Source organism: Polistes canadensis, unplaced genomic scaffold (genome assembly GCF_001313835.1).
Source record: "Polistes canadensis isolate GaletaPanama2010 unplaced genomic scaffold, ASM131383v1 scaffold_10, whole genome shotgun sequence".
NCBI lineage: Eukaryota > Metazoa > Arthropoda > Insecta > Hymenoptera > Vespidae > Polistes > Polistes canadensis.
In genome coordinates this window covers 254615-268420 of record NW_014569557.1, presented here as the reverse complement: position 1 = coordinate 268420, position 13806 = coordinate 254615, and the positions used below count along the sequence as shown (strand labels likewise).

The 13806-nt window shown below is 28.1% G+C and overlaps 4 protein-coding genes and 1 long non-coding RNA gene across 6 annotated transcripts; 3 read left to right on the top strand and 2 right to left on the bottom strand.

The window, feature by feature from the left end:
- Nucleotides 1-484: 484 nt before the first annotated feature.
- Nucleotides 485-4188, bottom strand: LOC106792991 (ubiquitin carboxyl-terminal hydrolase 35). Its single transcript, XM_014759535.1, has 3 exons — nucleotides 2460-4188; nucleotides 2134-2336; nucleotides 485-2012 (listed from the first exon to the last, which is right to left on the bottom strand). The coding sequence occupies exons 1-3, from the start codon at nucleotides 3908-3910 to the stop codon at nucleotides 1069-1071; spliced, it is 2598 nt and encodes an 865-aa protein (XP_014615021.1). The 5' UTR covers nucleotides 3911-4188; the 3' UTR covers nucleotides 485-1068.
- Nucleotides 4189-4706: 518 nt separating this feature from the next.
- Nucleotides 4707-6701, bottom strand: LOC106792990 (cell division control protein 6 homolog). Its single transcript, XM_014759534.1, has 3 exons — nucleotides 6419-6701; nucleotides 5215-6335; nucleotides 4707-5119 (listed from the first exon to the last, which is right to left on the bottom strand). The coding sequence occupies exons 1-3, from the start codon at nucleotides 6699-6701 to the stop codon at nucleotides 4886-4888; spliced, it is 1638 nt and encodes a 545-aa protein (XP_014615020.1). The 3' UTR covers nucleotides 4707-4885.
- Nucleotides 6702-7358: 657 nt separating this feature from the next.
- On the top strand, nucleotides 7359-8263 carry LOC106792989. Its single transcript, XR_001382373.1, has 3 exons — nucleotides 7359-7482; nucleotides 7785-7869; nucleotides 8078-8263. It is a non-coding gene; the product is annotated as an uncharacterized LOC106792989 (long non-coding RNA).
- Nucleotides 8264-8474: 211 nt separating this feature from the next.
- LOC106792987 (mitochondrial assembly of ribosomal large subunit protein 1) lies at nucleotides 8475-9626 on the top strand. Of its 2 annotated transcripts, XM_014759533.1 has the most exons (4): nucleotides 8475-8575; nucleotides 8756-8870; nucleotides 8985-9245; nucleotides 9327-9626. In XM_014759533.1, exons 1-4 carry the CDS (start codon nucleotides 8543-8545, stop codon nucleotides 9521-9523), a joined length of 606 nt encoding a protein of 201 aa, XP_014615019.1. In that variant the 5' UTR covers nucleotides 8475-8542; the 3' UTR covers nucleotides 9524-9626. The 2 variants fall into 2 exon arrangements, with proteins under 2 accessions (XP_014615019.1, XP_014615018.1); XM_014759532.1 differs by having other exon boundaries at nucleotides 8475-8870.
- Nucleotides 9627-9959: 333 nt separating this feature from the next.
- Nucleotides 9960-13446, top strand: LOC106792986. Its single transcript, XM_014759531.1, has 5 exons — nucleotides 9960-10619; nucleotides 11207-11666; nucleotides 11746-11948; nucleotides 12034-12173; nucleotides 12250-13446. The coding sequence occupies exons 2-5, from the start codon at nucleotides 11302-11304 to the stop codon at nucleotides 13162-13164; spliced, it is 1623 nt and encodes a 540-aa protein (XP_014615017.1). The 5' UTR covers nucleotides 9960-10619; nucleotides 11207-11301; the 3' UTR covers nucleotides 13165-13446.
- The last annotated feature ends 360 nt before the right edge of the window (nucleotides 13447-13806 follow it).

The window sequence follows — 13806 nt, the reverse complement described above, 5'->3', positions numbered from 1 at the left end:
CCCTACATATGAACGTAATTTAATATGGTTATAAAGTAAATAATTTCCTTAACAGATGAAGAGATTTTATTTTTACAAGATGTTAAATAGGATTTATTTTTCATTAATATATATATATACATATAAATAAATATATATATATATATATATATATATATGTATATGACAATGGTAGATGTATGATATTCGTTCGGATACTGTTTGTTTTTTATACTAACTGAAATACTGATTTTGGCATACATACATATAAACACAGCCGATGAAAACGTATCATTTATAAATATCATACATAATAGTTTTTAATTGTTTACATGTGAATAAAGCGTATTTTGTTATTAAATTATGAATTACTTTGTTTGTTAACCACTTATATATGCGCGCGCGAGTAATGTTATTAATAATATTAATGCTATTTCACATATAAATTTTTCTTACGATTATTCTATAAGAATTATTTGTATTTAATTTATTTCTTTTTATTTTGTTTCGTTTTGTTTCAAAGTCTGACATATTTTATTTAAAAGACACACAAAAGGTGCTTTCGATAACAATTAATTTTCATTAGTTCAAATGAATTCATATCATTTTATCTTTCAACTATTCGAAAAGTATCTTATTTTTCAACAATAACAATGTTAAATTGATCGATGTTTAATGAACAAGAGCAGAAGGAACAGCTCGTGGAACATTATTACACATGCCTTACACCGGATTTATGATTACACTTAAAAGTTTATGTACATAATGTATTATTTAGTATATCTTGCGTTAAGAGGAAAAAAGAAAAGTCAAAGGAATATAGTCGACGATTAAAGTTTTCTTAATAAATAGATAGAAATTGAAAATTTGTTCTGTGGTTATAATTTCTCCGTAATTATAATTCAATAAATATATTTAAATACTTATGGTTTGTTTATGCAAATGGTAGTACTGAATACGTTACAACTTTCGATATAATCATAAATATGATATATGAATGAATCCGAATAATGAATATTAATTTATTATTAATTCGTTAATGCTAAAATGAAATTTTAATCTATATCTCACAACTAAAACAGAAATTATTTAACAAAGACGTGAATTCGTTTGTATATTAACTGGACCACGACAATTACTAAATGGAGGATTTTCGTCATCAGAATTATCACTTCGGCGAAATAACGTAACTGGATATCGACTGTGTTGCGATTGTTCAGGTTGATGTCTTAATTCTTCTATGTATGCAACTCTATCCTTAGCAACTAGTTCTTGTATATGTTTACTTAATGTAGATAATTCGATTTTATCATCATAAATTCCATCGGATGATCCTAACTTCTCATAGAAGAGTATGTAAGGCGTATCTGGTGCTTTCAAATTCTTTAAATCTTCTAGAGAGGTGCGAGAAACATAACTGTCGTTGAATTTGTACCAATTCTGTTTAGAATCACAAGCATACGTGAAGTAATGTCCATAATCCATATTGTATCCGGAGTGTACAACAACGGCATAAAGTTGATAAGTTTCAGTTATCGAATTTGGTTGAGTTGATACCGGCAATTGTATAATGTCATTGTATAAAACTTTATGTCGTAATTTAGTTTTTAATCTACTTTCAAAATCGTAATGAAAATGTTTCAACGTTAAAATTAAATGTGCTGGTGCTTGTAAAATCTTAATTATTCTTTCTGCATCGCATAATATCATACACTTGTCGCATCTATATTTATTATCACCAGTTAATTTCTCTGGTGCAAGATAATAATCTATGAGATATTGAACAGATACGGCTTCTTGATTTTCATTTAATTCTTCTGGGAAGCACAATTGAAGATCACGAAATTTATCTATGTTGTGTGAACCAGTATTGCATCGCGCGCACTTATAGGTAATTTTTGATTCTCCACCCAACACTCTATGTACAAGAGATGCTGGGATACTTATTTCCTCTCCACCAACAGATTGTATTCCACTGTCTGTTGAATCAGAATGATAATCAGAGAGATTTTGTGTCTGTGATAGCTCATCACCTGGTCAATGAAAATAACGTTTGTTTATTAGAAAGACGAAATACTACAAGATAACAAACTTTCAAATAAAAACAAAATAATCTTTACAAATTGTTTTAACAATGTAAGGGAAAAAAATTACCTTGCGTAAAATCAGCTAACGATTGAGTTTTTCTTTGTAAAATTGTATTCCCTGTTAAATTTTCTTCTGTAGTCCAACGCTTAATAACTCCTGCTTCTTCTATTGGCAAATTATCACTGTCTTGTATATCGACTTTACATTGATAGCTAATTAAATCATTTGTAGCACATCGCTCTTGTTCGTGCAACATATCTAACAAATGACTGTTTGGAGAGAGAAAAAGAATCTATTAGTAAACATCAAAAACAATTATTATTTTTTGTAAACATTGTTTCTAGTATTACATGCATAACGTAGTCGGAAGAATATCATAAGTACATACGAACCAGAGAAATTCTGAGCTATCCTGTTGTTGACCAGGTAAAAAAGAAGCAGGTCGACAAACATTTAAAATTTCGTTTGGTGATAAAGAAATTCTATTGGAGTACAATAAAAGAGCAAATAAATCTTGCAGTTTCTTCAATATAACTTGTTCACCATTATCATTAAATGGTTTATAGTTTAATACTTCGTAACAAAATTCTCTTGTCATAAATAAGGCTTGTAATACACTGTTCATATAGCATGTATTTCCAAGATTAGAAAGACCCACTTTCCCGTTAATAGATTTGGGTGATTCTACAAAGGAATTTAACTCTTTTTCATTAGTCCAAGTGGGTCCAATAATTATTTCCTTGCCAACATTGGTTTGAGGCCTTACTGGTAAATTAATTTGCGAAGATATATAATCTTTAGAATGAGTAAATCTTGTCATAAGTGCCGTCTTAATATCGGTCATATCATGTATACATTCTCTACTAGATTTAGAATTCTCCTTATCTAATTGAGATGATATCTTATCCATGATATTAATAATAATATTTAATAAATGTAGAGAGCCTTGTCTTTTTAAAATAGGAAATATAATATCCGAAGCATTGCGACGAAGTCCTGGTTCTAACAAGGCTGAAAATATTATATTCAACATTGTTTCTGTAACCTCTATAAGTATCGCATCCTTTTTCTTTCTTTCTAAACCAAATATAAATTCCATTATCCAACGACCAAGACTATTTCCTTTCCAATTTGGAAGCCAAGTACATAAGACCCTTAAAGCCTGAATTAATTCATCTTCACATTGGGATTCCAAAAGTATCCAATCAACTGCTTCTTCAGAAGGTTCCATCAATTTTAGTACGGATGCTAACGCAAGAGCTGGTTCCTGCATTCTATTTTTATCTGATATAATTTTGTATAATGTTTTCAAACATACAGATGCAAGTACTTGTTTATTAGAACATATCTCACACAACAATGTTTGAATCTTGATAGCATTTTCATTAAACTCATCATTTTTTAATGGTTGATAAGGCGGAGAGAGATTGGCCAAACTCTCCACTATTGCTTTTCCAAGTTCTACGTAATTATTGGACTTACAAAATAAAATATTGTAATCTTTCAATTGCTCAAGAATCTTCTTCAAATCGTTCATGTCGTTGATGTGTGTAGTTGTTAAGAACATCGTTAAATCACTAACAAACGTGCTAACATCCGAATTAGTCGTTATTACGTTTTTACAATACCAAGAAATAATACCAGGTATTTGGTTAACATTTGTGATAAATAAATCCCTTAATATAGGCCTCAAAATATCAATATAATTATTAGCTTGATCGTATACCTGATTACCTTCGAACTTCTTTAATTTGGCCCATCCCTCAGCAATCTCCGATTGTTTTCCTGTTACTATTAAAGTCAAGCTACGTTCTATATCACGTTTTATTTGTCCCGTACCCATTGTTATTAATTAGGCGCACTGACAAATTGCACTTGTAACTTTCTCTTTCTTTATATATCTTTACTTAAATGTACTTATAACTATTTTTAACCTCAATTGACAATGACTTTCACGAAAATCAAAATGATTTCATGGTCACATGAAACAGCTGGTCAAACAGCCAACGCGAACAGATTGGCACAATGGTATTCACTGCTTTAGGCCCATAACACAACTTTCTAAGATCCATAGAAAGATCAAAATATTCACGATAATAGGTTCCAATTACGAACGAATCATTGAATATAGCTACCAACTGACCAATGAAATCGTATGATATAACTTTATGTTTAAAGCGACATCTTCTGGATTGGTCAATATATTTTCGATATTTCTCGAAATATAATTGTATATTGCGAAATTAATTGATATTACTGACATATTTTTTTTTTTTTATTAACTAAGCGAATTTTAATTGTTCTTAATATTTTTTACTTTTCTTTTTTTTCTATTGCCTCAAAAATTTATCTGATGTGAAGCAATTTAAAATTCTCTAGCATCGATAGGTTAATAATGGCGCAAAATATGAAAAAGAAACTGAAATTCACTTGCTTCGGTAGTCACATGATTTAACATCATTTAATTATATATAAACTACGTCTAAAATTAACAGGTAACATATGTTGTTCCTCACTACAATTAGAAAAATATTTTAATGGAAATATAATTTATATTTAATATGAAGATTCATGTAATATGATATAAATAACGAGATTTAAATGGTCAATTATAAAATACATGATATTATCATATTTTACCCGTTAAAATTTGGTGTTAAGATCATTCGTTGACTTTGCATTATATTAAAATTTGTAAATTGTAAAATTGTTTAACACTCTAATGATTAAAATTTTGCGCTTATATATATAGCAACTCTATCAAAATTCAATGACTTTACTAATTCAAACAATTTTTACAACAAAAAAAGAAAAATTGTTATAGGCAAGACACGTCGTTGATTATTTCAGCCATCATATTTCTATCTTGTAACGCTGCACCGATTTCTTCTTGATCCCATTGTAAACTTAATTTAGATAAACGAGCCTCCTTTTTCTTGATTATTCTTAAAATTCCTCTGGTTTCTATCAACGTACATAAGCATACAAATTCCGAAATATCTATAGCATGAATATTTCTTTTCTTGCAAACTTTTTTATAAACCTCGTGCAACTAAAACATATGTAAACAATCAATATATATATATATATATAAATTATTAATCTAATATATATTTTCTAAATATAATAATATTGCAAAATACTAACCTTTTTAATGGTAACATCTTTATTTTTTCCCTTATTTAAAATAAGTATGAAAGAACATAATAATAATTTTTGTTGTAAGGGAAGCGTACTTTCTTCTTTATCAATGTTTTGTGTACCACCGTAAACACCATTTAGTACTGTCATTACATCTTTTAGATCAACAGACTTTTCGCTCAAAGGTTGATCTTTTCTTGGACTAGTCGTATTATTCACAGGTTGTAAAATTTGTGCTGTCTGATGCGATTCAGCAAGCTCAATAACTCTTCTACTAATATCCAATGCTCTTCTAATATCACCTGAAATGGCAGCAACTTTTCCAGCTAACAATTGTAATGCTGGTCCAATTAATATATCAGGAACATTTGCTTCTTGAAGTCTAGTAGATAAAATATTAGATATTTGTTGCTTCGTATAAGGAGGAAAATTTAGCAGCTGTGGCTTTAACTCGCATTTCGTTTGTAAACGTGGTAAAATTCTATCGGTTAAATCCAAAGCATTAGCAATACCGATTAATAGAAGTTTTGTATTACGTTTTGATGGCCATTCAAATATGGAATACAAAACAGATTGATTTCTGCTTTCTAATTGATCTATTTCATCAAGAATTAATAGTAACATCTTGTGATTAGATATCAAATATTTCTCTATTATTGCTTTACTGATTTTACTAGATTTTGGTACAGTTAAACCTAACTCTTGTATAATCTTTGAATAAATAGTTGCAGCTGATTTCATTGTAGTGCAATTAACATAAACAACTTTGAATTTTGATTTAAATTCTGATTGTTGTATTATTTTAGAAAGACATGCTGTTTTCCCAGTACCTGGAGGTCCAGAAACATAAAGCGATGCAGAAGATTTATTCTTCAAATGTTCACTAATGAATTCTTGTAATTTTGCTAATTCTCTCTCTCTTCCAGGCAAATTATCCGAAACAGAACTGTGCAAGGCTTTACGTGCATTACGATATTTATCTAAGCCAAGTAATTTCTTCGGACTTAATTTCTCCTTCTTTTCATCCAACGACAAATCAAGTCTATCTAAGAGAGTTGATGGAGTCAAAGGAACTTCCACAGATTTTTCGCATTTTCTTTGCTTCGGTGGTGAAGCACTATTGTCATCTATAAAGATAACGAACACATATATAAAACTCTGAATAATAAAATAATTCTTAAATATTAAACATATCAATAGATGTTCATACCTTCAGAATCATCAGATTTCCTTACACGTCTTGGAGTTGTAACAACGTCGTTACTTATATTCTCTTTGGAATTTACTTTATTTATTTTAACATTTTCTGAATCAGAATCGGATTCAGATTCACTGCTACTTAAAGTTACAATCTTTTTAACCTTTGGTGTATATTGTGTAGGAATACTTCTCAAAGTCGCATTAGTGAAATCTTCTTTAATTTGGCTTTCTTTGCTACCGTAAAAAGTACTTTTCTTCCTTATTGGAAAAAGTATGTTCGTCTGTTTACTCATTTTCAATAAGTCAACAATTTTCCTTTAATTTCTTAAAATCACGTAAAAAATAAAATAATGACAAAAAGAATAATGTAAAAGTATATAGTAATTATAATAAAATATTTAAATAATCAACTAATATAATATTTTCACATCTACATTTAAAGGATGGTCGTCTATAAAACTTTCATCAGTTCAACCTCAAACGAAACAAACGACTACCTTCAAATACTTGAAGTTTTTATTGAAATGGAATTTTAGAAGCAATAGATAGTATATATAATGCACGTATCCAAAGTAAATAACAATATTTGTGACCCTCGCTCTATGACTCAGAATAAACTGAATACTAATCGACTAAATACACTAACGTTAAGAGCAACAAGTAATCTTGCTATTAGTTTTCGCGGGAAAGTCTTTTAAACGCGGGAAAACGTGCACAAGTGAAATAGGAACGAACCGGAACATGGAACAACGAAACTGATTCAAAACAAATATTAACAAACATCTCTATGCATATTTATATAAAAATGTTTATCATTTTTTTTATTTCAGATTATAAAGTAATATTTATTAACATTTTTAATTGTTAATCAATATCAATAACAAAATCCTTAACCAAGCCCTCTATAGGAATAATAATCAAACTACAATGGAAGACTTCCGGTAATATATAAGCTAAGCATTTCTTGTCCATATTGATTTCGAAACTTGACAAGGAAGGTTGAATAAAAATCCACGACAATCGAGAATTAGAGAATTTCGTTAATTTTTTTAATTTGAGAGCATGAGAGCAAAGGTAAGCATTTAATTTTTAATATTATTATTTAATGTATAAAAATAAGAAATAAGTTATTAAAAATATATTACAAAATCAGCGTAATCAGCGATTCGGTAGTGTTACCTTCAGCCATGTGTGAAGTTTAATTTATGAAGTTATTTGCTCGTTTTATTAAATGAGTGGATTCTATTGTAACTTAATTTACAATTTTTGGCACATTAAAAATTTTTTTTATTTTTATATATTATACATGAAGGTGTAATGATAAAAAAATGTTAATGGAGAATAGGTTATGTGAGTAATGTATATTTTGTTTTTAGTGGCGTAAGAAGCGTATGCGTAGGCTAAAGCGCAAAAGGAGGAAGATGCGTGCGAGGTCCAAGTAAACTGTTCTTTTTAATCTCTGTAAGTATTTTTATGTCTAATTAATATTTTCTTTGATATGATAGTTTTATATATATTTAATTTTTAACGTCTATGTACATCAATGTATAGCAATTGATAATAATCTAAATTTAAAACTTGTTAATTCATAATCTATAAAAAGAGTTAAATGCAAATTAAAAAAAATTTCTTGCAATGTGTATAACAAAACTTGTTTCTTTTGTTACAGCTGTAGGAATGACAGCATCACACTGAGAAGTCATGGTTTCTAGTTAAATTTATCAGAAGTCTTACATGCTCTACTGTCGTGTAACTTAACCATTCCATCAATGTACCGTTCATATAGAGAGATAATTTTATAATTCTTTATTTTATTTATCTTAAATAAAATGGAACCTCGATATATACAAATTTATATTTTCTGCCATTATTTCCCAATCCTATTTTATGTAAAATTATTAATTTATATTGATTTCGAGTAGCACAGATTTAAATACAGATAATATGATCTCTATTTTATTATAATTTGAATGTAATTGAAATTAAATAAATTTTGTTATTAAAATTGAGTTAACAAAATAAATTTTTCGTAATACTCATTACCGCCATCTGAGATATTTCGTAGATATTCGTCAGAAACATCTTGATCTGCTTGGAACAATGTTTTGAGGTTAGGAAATTAAATGAAGAAATCATGAGCAACAATATATTATCCAATTTGTTACGTGTAAGAAAAATATACAAAACATTTATTTCTCACAACAATAGATCTATTACTTATTCTTTATTAAAACAAACAAGATGTTACTCAGATATTAGTCCAAATACATTGTCTAAGGAAGAACCTGTGAATGAGAATGAAAGTAATCTTGTAGAAAATATTGACTCGAAATATAAATTATTTCAGGACAAAGATTCTAAAGTTATTTTGGATGTAGATGAAGAACAAGAAAAAATACTTTTAGATGAATTGCGTGTAGAGGAGGAATATCATGATCCTTACAAAGGATTGAATTTAACACGTAAGTCAATATTTTTATATAGAAATAGTGTATGTAAATAAAAACATTGGTCTATGTAGCCTGATAAAAGTAAAATATTTGTTAAAATTTAATTAATATTATAAAACATATTAGGTGGTATAAGCGGAGTGTATGAAATAGAAGACCTTATGGCTGTTCTTCAAAAGGATAATGCAAGAAATATCTTTGTTGCATCTGTACCAAAAGACTATAACTACGTAGATTATTTCGTAGTAGTAACAGGTAAATCCCAAAAGCATATGACTGCTTTAGCCGAATATGTACGTAAAATATTTAAACTAAAAATGCATAAAACCGATATCATCCCAAAAATTGAAGGAGCAAATTCAGCAGATTGGATAGCTTTGGATTTAGGTAGATATTAATTAAAATAATCTAAATAATTAATTAACTTTCTCTATTTGTACTGTAAACACAAAGGATGTTTATTTCTAGGAAACATTGCCTTACACATATTCTCATCTAAGGCTAGAGAACGATTCGATTTAGAACTATTATGGTCTGTTGGTTCGCAGTATGATGAACTAACAAATAGACCTGAACAAGTGAACATTATGGATCAATATAACTCCTTCGTAAATCTATTTCAACCAGAAAATCCAGAAAACTCAGAAATTCCCAACAATCCATAAATATATATACATCTTCATATAGAATTTATTGGAAAGTTAGAAAGTCTAAACTGTATGCATAATTTACATTAACACTGAAATAAATTCTATGAATTACAACAAATTAGTATTATTATTTATATTATCACATAATATTATTGTAAGTAAGATATATCAACATCATCAATTTAAGATTATTAATAGCTAAGATTTGGGAAGAATATGAGATTTTCTTTACGAATAGTTAAGTATACTCCTAACAAATAAAATAAAAAAAAATTATTTTGTACATTTTACTATATATATGACCCTATTGCCTTTGCATCTCTCTTTTTCCTTCAGCTATTATAATTTCTCATTTCTTTTAAATTTATTTTTACCAATTAAATCTCTGCGCGTGCGCATATCAATACATATATATATATATATATATAGCATATTTGTTCTTTACTTATCCTTCCATTTTTATTTCTCTCTTATCACCCCTCTAGTTTTTGGTCTATCAACATACATACTCTCTCTTTCTCCCTCTTACAATGAAACTATTAAAAGCAATTCGTTGTCTTAGCAACGCCGATATCTAAGAATCCTTTATCATTAGTCGATGGAATCGACCTTTATTGAGCTATCTGTTCAGTTTGATGTGTGATGACTAATCAAACACATTACATATCGAAATCCATGTATTTTTGAGCACTTCTTTACCAATTAAATACATATATACATATATATGCATATATATATATATAGGTCGCGTGTGTGTCAAAGCTTTTTACATTCTGCATTACGATCGGCATCATTTTTTATTTCACTCTTATATGTGTATATATTAATGAGACTTACATTAAAAAAAAATCAGACTATTTTGAGATTTACAAAAAACTATATTTCTACCGTACGGTTTAATATTCGTTAAGTTTTGTACACCTTTGTGAAAACAGCTGAGCCAACAATAATTCCTGTTTAACCAAAGTCAACTTATATACACAATTTCACCTTAACTTCATTTTTTGTTTAAATGATTGTATCAATAAGTGAGATAATTCATCGATAACGAGAGACCGTTTTATTTGTTGTCTTGTAACCAAGGAAAGCTAACATTTCTAAGATTTACTAGGTAAATCATTCATAGATCACTTCTTTTAATTTTATTCAACGATTTTTTCTTTTTCTTTTTCTTTTATTAATTGCACGAACAATTCGTATTACTTTTTCGTTCTTTTATATGTATATTTCTGTTCTTTGTTACTATGAATCACTTCTCTTTTTCTTACAAATTTAATTTAAACAATTATAAGATTTTGTTTTTTAAATATTTAATACATTGTTTGAGGAAAAATTTTCTTTTATTTTTGTATTTATGCACGCATAGGATACGTTGCATGCGATATGATTATCGCGGGAAAAATATTTGAATTTTGTCAAACTTTATTATCTCTATATTTAATATTTATTATTGTACGATTAGATTTAAAGTATTTGTAATTATTGTTTCTAATTGTTCTTTTTTTGAAATTTGAGATAATCTTAACAGTTTATTTTTGATATTTAAAAAATGTATACATACATGAATCTTAGATTTTTAATTCTTAGGGTTAGGATTTCCAGATAATAATTAAATATCCATACTTGCAATTAATGTATTATTTTTGTTTTGTTTTGTATTAAATTACTTTTCACCAACATGAATTTTCTTTTTTCCAGATATTTTATGTCATACAAAAATTTGGTGTGCGAATGAAAGAATAAATTAAAACATATGGGAATGAGTGAGAGTAATAATAATAAAAATAATAAAAATGTCAAAGTCAGTATCATCAGTTTGTCAAAGAAAGTCATCTAGATGTTTAAAAATACCATTAAAATCAACTGAACAAATTTATTTGGTTTTCTTGATACCGACGTTGGTGAATTGTATAGTTTATATCATTCACTTCTCTGCTGATCTAGTCGTCGCTACCCAACATTTTAGAGAGCACAATCCAGTATGGGGATCTTGTACGCTTTCTCTCATGTATGCTCCTGCTATAGTATATTTTATACTAACTATTTCGAGACCAGATTGGTGGATGACTGACAATGATAAATTAACAAAAGGAATTTTAATTTGGTTATTTGTTCAAATATGTCAGCTCATTGGATTTCCATTCTTTGCGCTTTACAGGTACTGTTAAAATTCAATTTTTTATAAATTATTAGAAACGTTAACAATTATTTAATTATTAATAATTTGTTTTACATAGATATGCTGGACTTATTGTCATGGCTGTGGACGCTATCATCTTGACAGGAGAAAAAAGATCTAAAACGTTAAACATTTCCACTGCACCTGCAGCCATCGAGTTATATTTCTTTTTACAAGCCTGGTTTCAAGCTGCACCACAAGCTATATTTCAGACTCATTTACTTTTCCGAGAATATACAGTTCAGCGTAGTTTTCAATCGAGTATGACACACACACAATTATCTTATTTTTTAATAGTTTATACTTAAATAACAAACAATATTGTACATTTTATTTCTTTTTACAGTTTCCATACATGTATTGTGTATTCTTATGTCTGTCGTGATACTCGCAATTGAGACAACTTCTTTTCAAAGATTTGAAAGTCAACGGGTCAATGGCAGAAAACTTCCATGGGCAATGTGGTTAAAAAAATATTGTATCAAGGTAACTTTTAATTAATTATTATAAATAAACGTATTTTTGTGATTAATTATTTATCTTAAAATTTTATTATATACAGGAACTTCAATATCTTGAAGAAAAAACACCATTACAATTATCTAACGTAACAGAGGATAATAACACGGCTGCTATTAATCTTAAGGAAGAATCAAATCAACCAGATGAAAATGTAAACAAATCTACAGAACAAAAAGCAGAAACGGAAGCAAAAGAAGAAGCAGCAGTTACTTTAGATCGACAGATATCTGTAACTCCACCACTACCACCGAAAAATGCTCATGTGATACCACCTCCTACACCTTTGAGAGGAATTACTACAGTTGTACCATTACCTGTACCGGATGTACCAGCACCTCCTCGCCCAGATTCAATTGTAAAAACTTCGGAGAATCAGGATGTAGAAAATTCAAAGTCAATTTCTATTATTGAACCAAATCAGAAGTTAACAAATAGTAATCAAAGTTTAAAAGTTCCTAAAAGGAAACATTCTTCCAAAGGATTAGACGAAGACGACCCAGTTGGAAAATTCCTTTCATTTCTTTGGTGGTTCTTTTTTATCTTAGCACGGATTCTTACCATAAGCATATTTTATGAGTTTTATCCATATTATTTATTAGGTACGCTTAGTATCCATTACATTATCATGTTGGTATACCTTTTTTATTATGCATCGTATTACGACGTAATCACATTTTTTATTAATCTTTGGCTCGGTTTAGTTTATATCATCAGTATGATAGAATACAAGATTAAATTTAAATATGCTGACAAATGGTTATTGCCGTATTATATTTTCATTATTATTCAAAATACTGTATTTACATTAACATGGTATTTGTATGCTGAATTCAACGGATTTTGGTATAATTATGCAGTATGTACAATTTTCATCAGTATGGCACTTTGTATTTCGTCAACTATAGTCTATCATGTTCTATTTAAACCAAAGAAACGAAGAATATACAGTAGTTGACAATCAATAAAAAAAGTATTATACAAGCTAATAGTTTTGGTAAAGAAAAACTAAATACTAAATAAACATTAAAGTTCTTATGCTTATTAATATTGCAACGGAGCCATTGTGAAAAGATTTCACAATCTGTATGACTGAATGAAAAAATATTTCTTTAAATCTTAAATCATAGCTAATATAAAGAGATAGGTCATAATCGATAATAATGACTGTTCTATAATTATAATTGTTAGAAAAGTATTTTAGGGGCATAAAATAGAATAGTTTAAACGAATATAATAATTATGTCTATGTGTAGTATATTGTTAATGTATTTGTTGTTAATTATTATTATTATTATTTACAATTAATTATAGTCATTTGATATATAGTATATAATATTTATAGAAAAATGATTTCTCTAGAAAAAGACTTATAAATAGTTATTATATCTGGCAGCAAATTTTTTTTCTTTTTTCAAAATAAGCGTACGATATATGATAATATTTACAATCTATTATATACACTGACAGCTACGGACATATTTATACTTCTTTTGTATAATTATTATAAATTCTACATTTTTTAATGTATATTTTGGTGCTTTAAAAGTTAATTGATATTTAGATATAAAAACTTTTAAAGCTCCTATTGTTCGAATTT

Bases quoted from the DNA above. Each gene is read 5' to 3' on its own strand.
- LOC106792991 (XM_014759535.1), bottom strand. From the start codon at position 3,910: ATGGGTACGGGACAAATAAAACGTGATATAGAACGTAGCTTGACTTTA. The intron at 2,337-2,459 runs GTTCGTATGTAC...CTCTCCAAACAG, and splicing joins GATAGCTCAGAATTTCTCTG to TCATTTGTTAGATATGTTGC. The intron at 2,013-2,133 runs GTAATTTTTTTC...TTCATTGACCAG, and splicing joins GTTAGCTGATTTTACGCAAG to GTGATGAGCTATCACAGACA.
- LOC106792990 (XM_014759534.1), bottom strand. From the start codon at position 6,701: ATGAGTAAACAGACGAACATACTTTTTCCAATAAGGAAGAAAAGTACT. The intron at 6,336-6,418 runs GTATGAACATCT...TTATCTTTATAG, and splicing joins GAAATCTGATGATTCTGAAG to ATGACAATAGTGCTTCACCA. The intron at 5,120-5,214 runs GTTAGTATTTTG...CATATGTTTTAG, and splicing joins AAGATGTTACCATTAAAAAG to TTGCACGAGGTTTATAAAAA.
- LOC106792987 (XM_014759532.1), top strand. From the start codon at position 8,543: ATGAGCAACAATATATTATCCAATTTGTTACGTGTAAGAAAAATATAC. The intron at 8,871-8,984 runs GTAAGTCAATAT...AAAACATATTAG, and splicing joins CAAAGGATTGAATTTAACAC to GTGGTATAAGCGGAGTGTAT. The intron at 9,246-9,326 runs GTAGATATTAAT...GTTTATTTCTAG, and splicing joins TTGGATAGCTTTGGATTTAG to GAAACATTGCCTTACACATA.
- LOC106792986 (XM_014759531.1), top strand. From the start codon at position 11,302: ATGTCAAAGTCAGTATCATCAGTTTGTCAAAGAAAGTCATCTAGATGT. The intron at 11,949-12,033 runs GTATGACACACA...TTCTTTTTACAG, and splicing joins TCAGCGTAGTTTTCAATCGA to TTTCCATACATGTATTGTGT. The intron at 12,174-12,249 runs GTAACTTTTAAT...TATTATATACAG, and splicing joins TAAAAAAATATTGTATCAAG to GAACTTCAATATCTTGAAGA.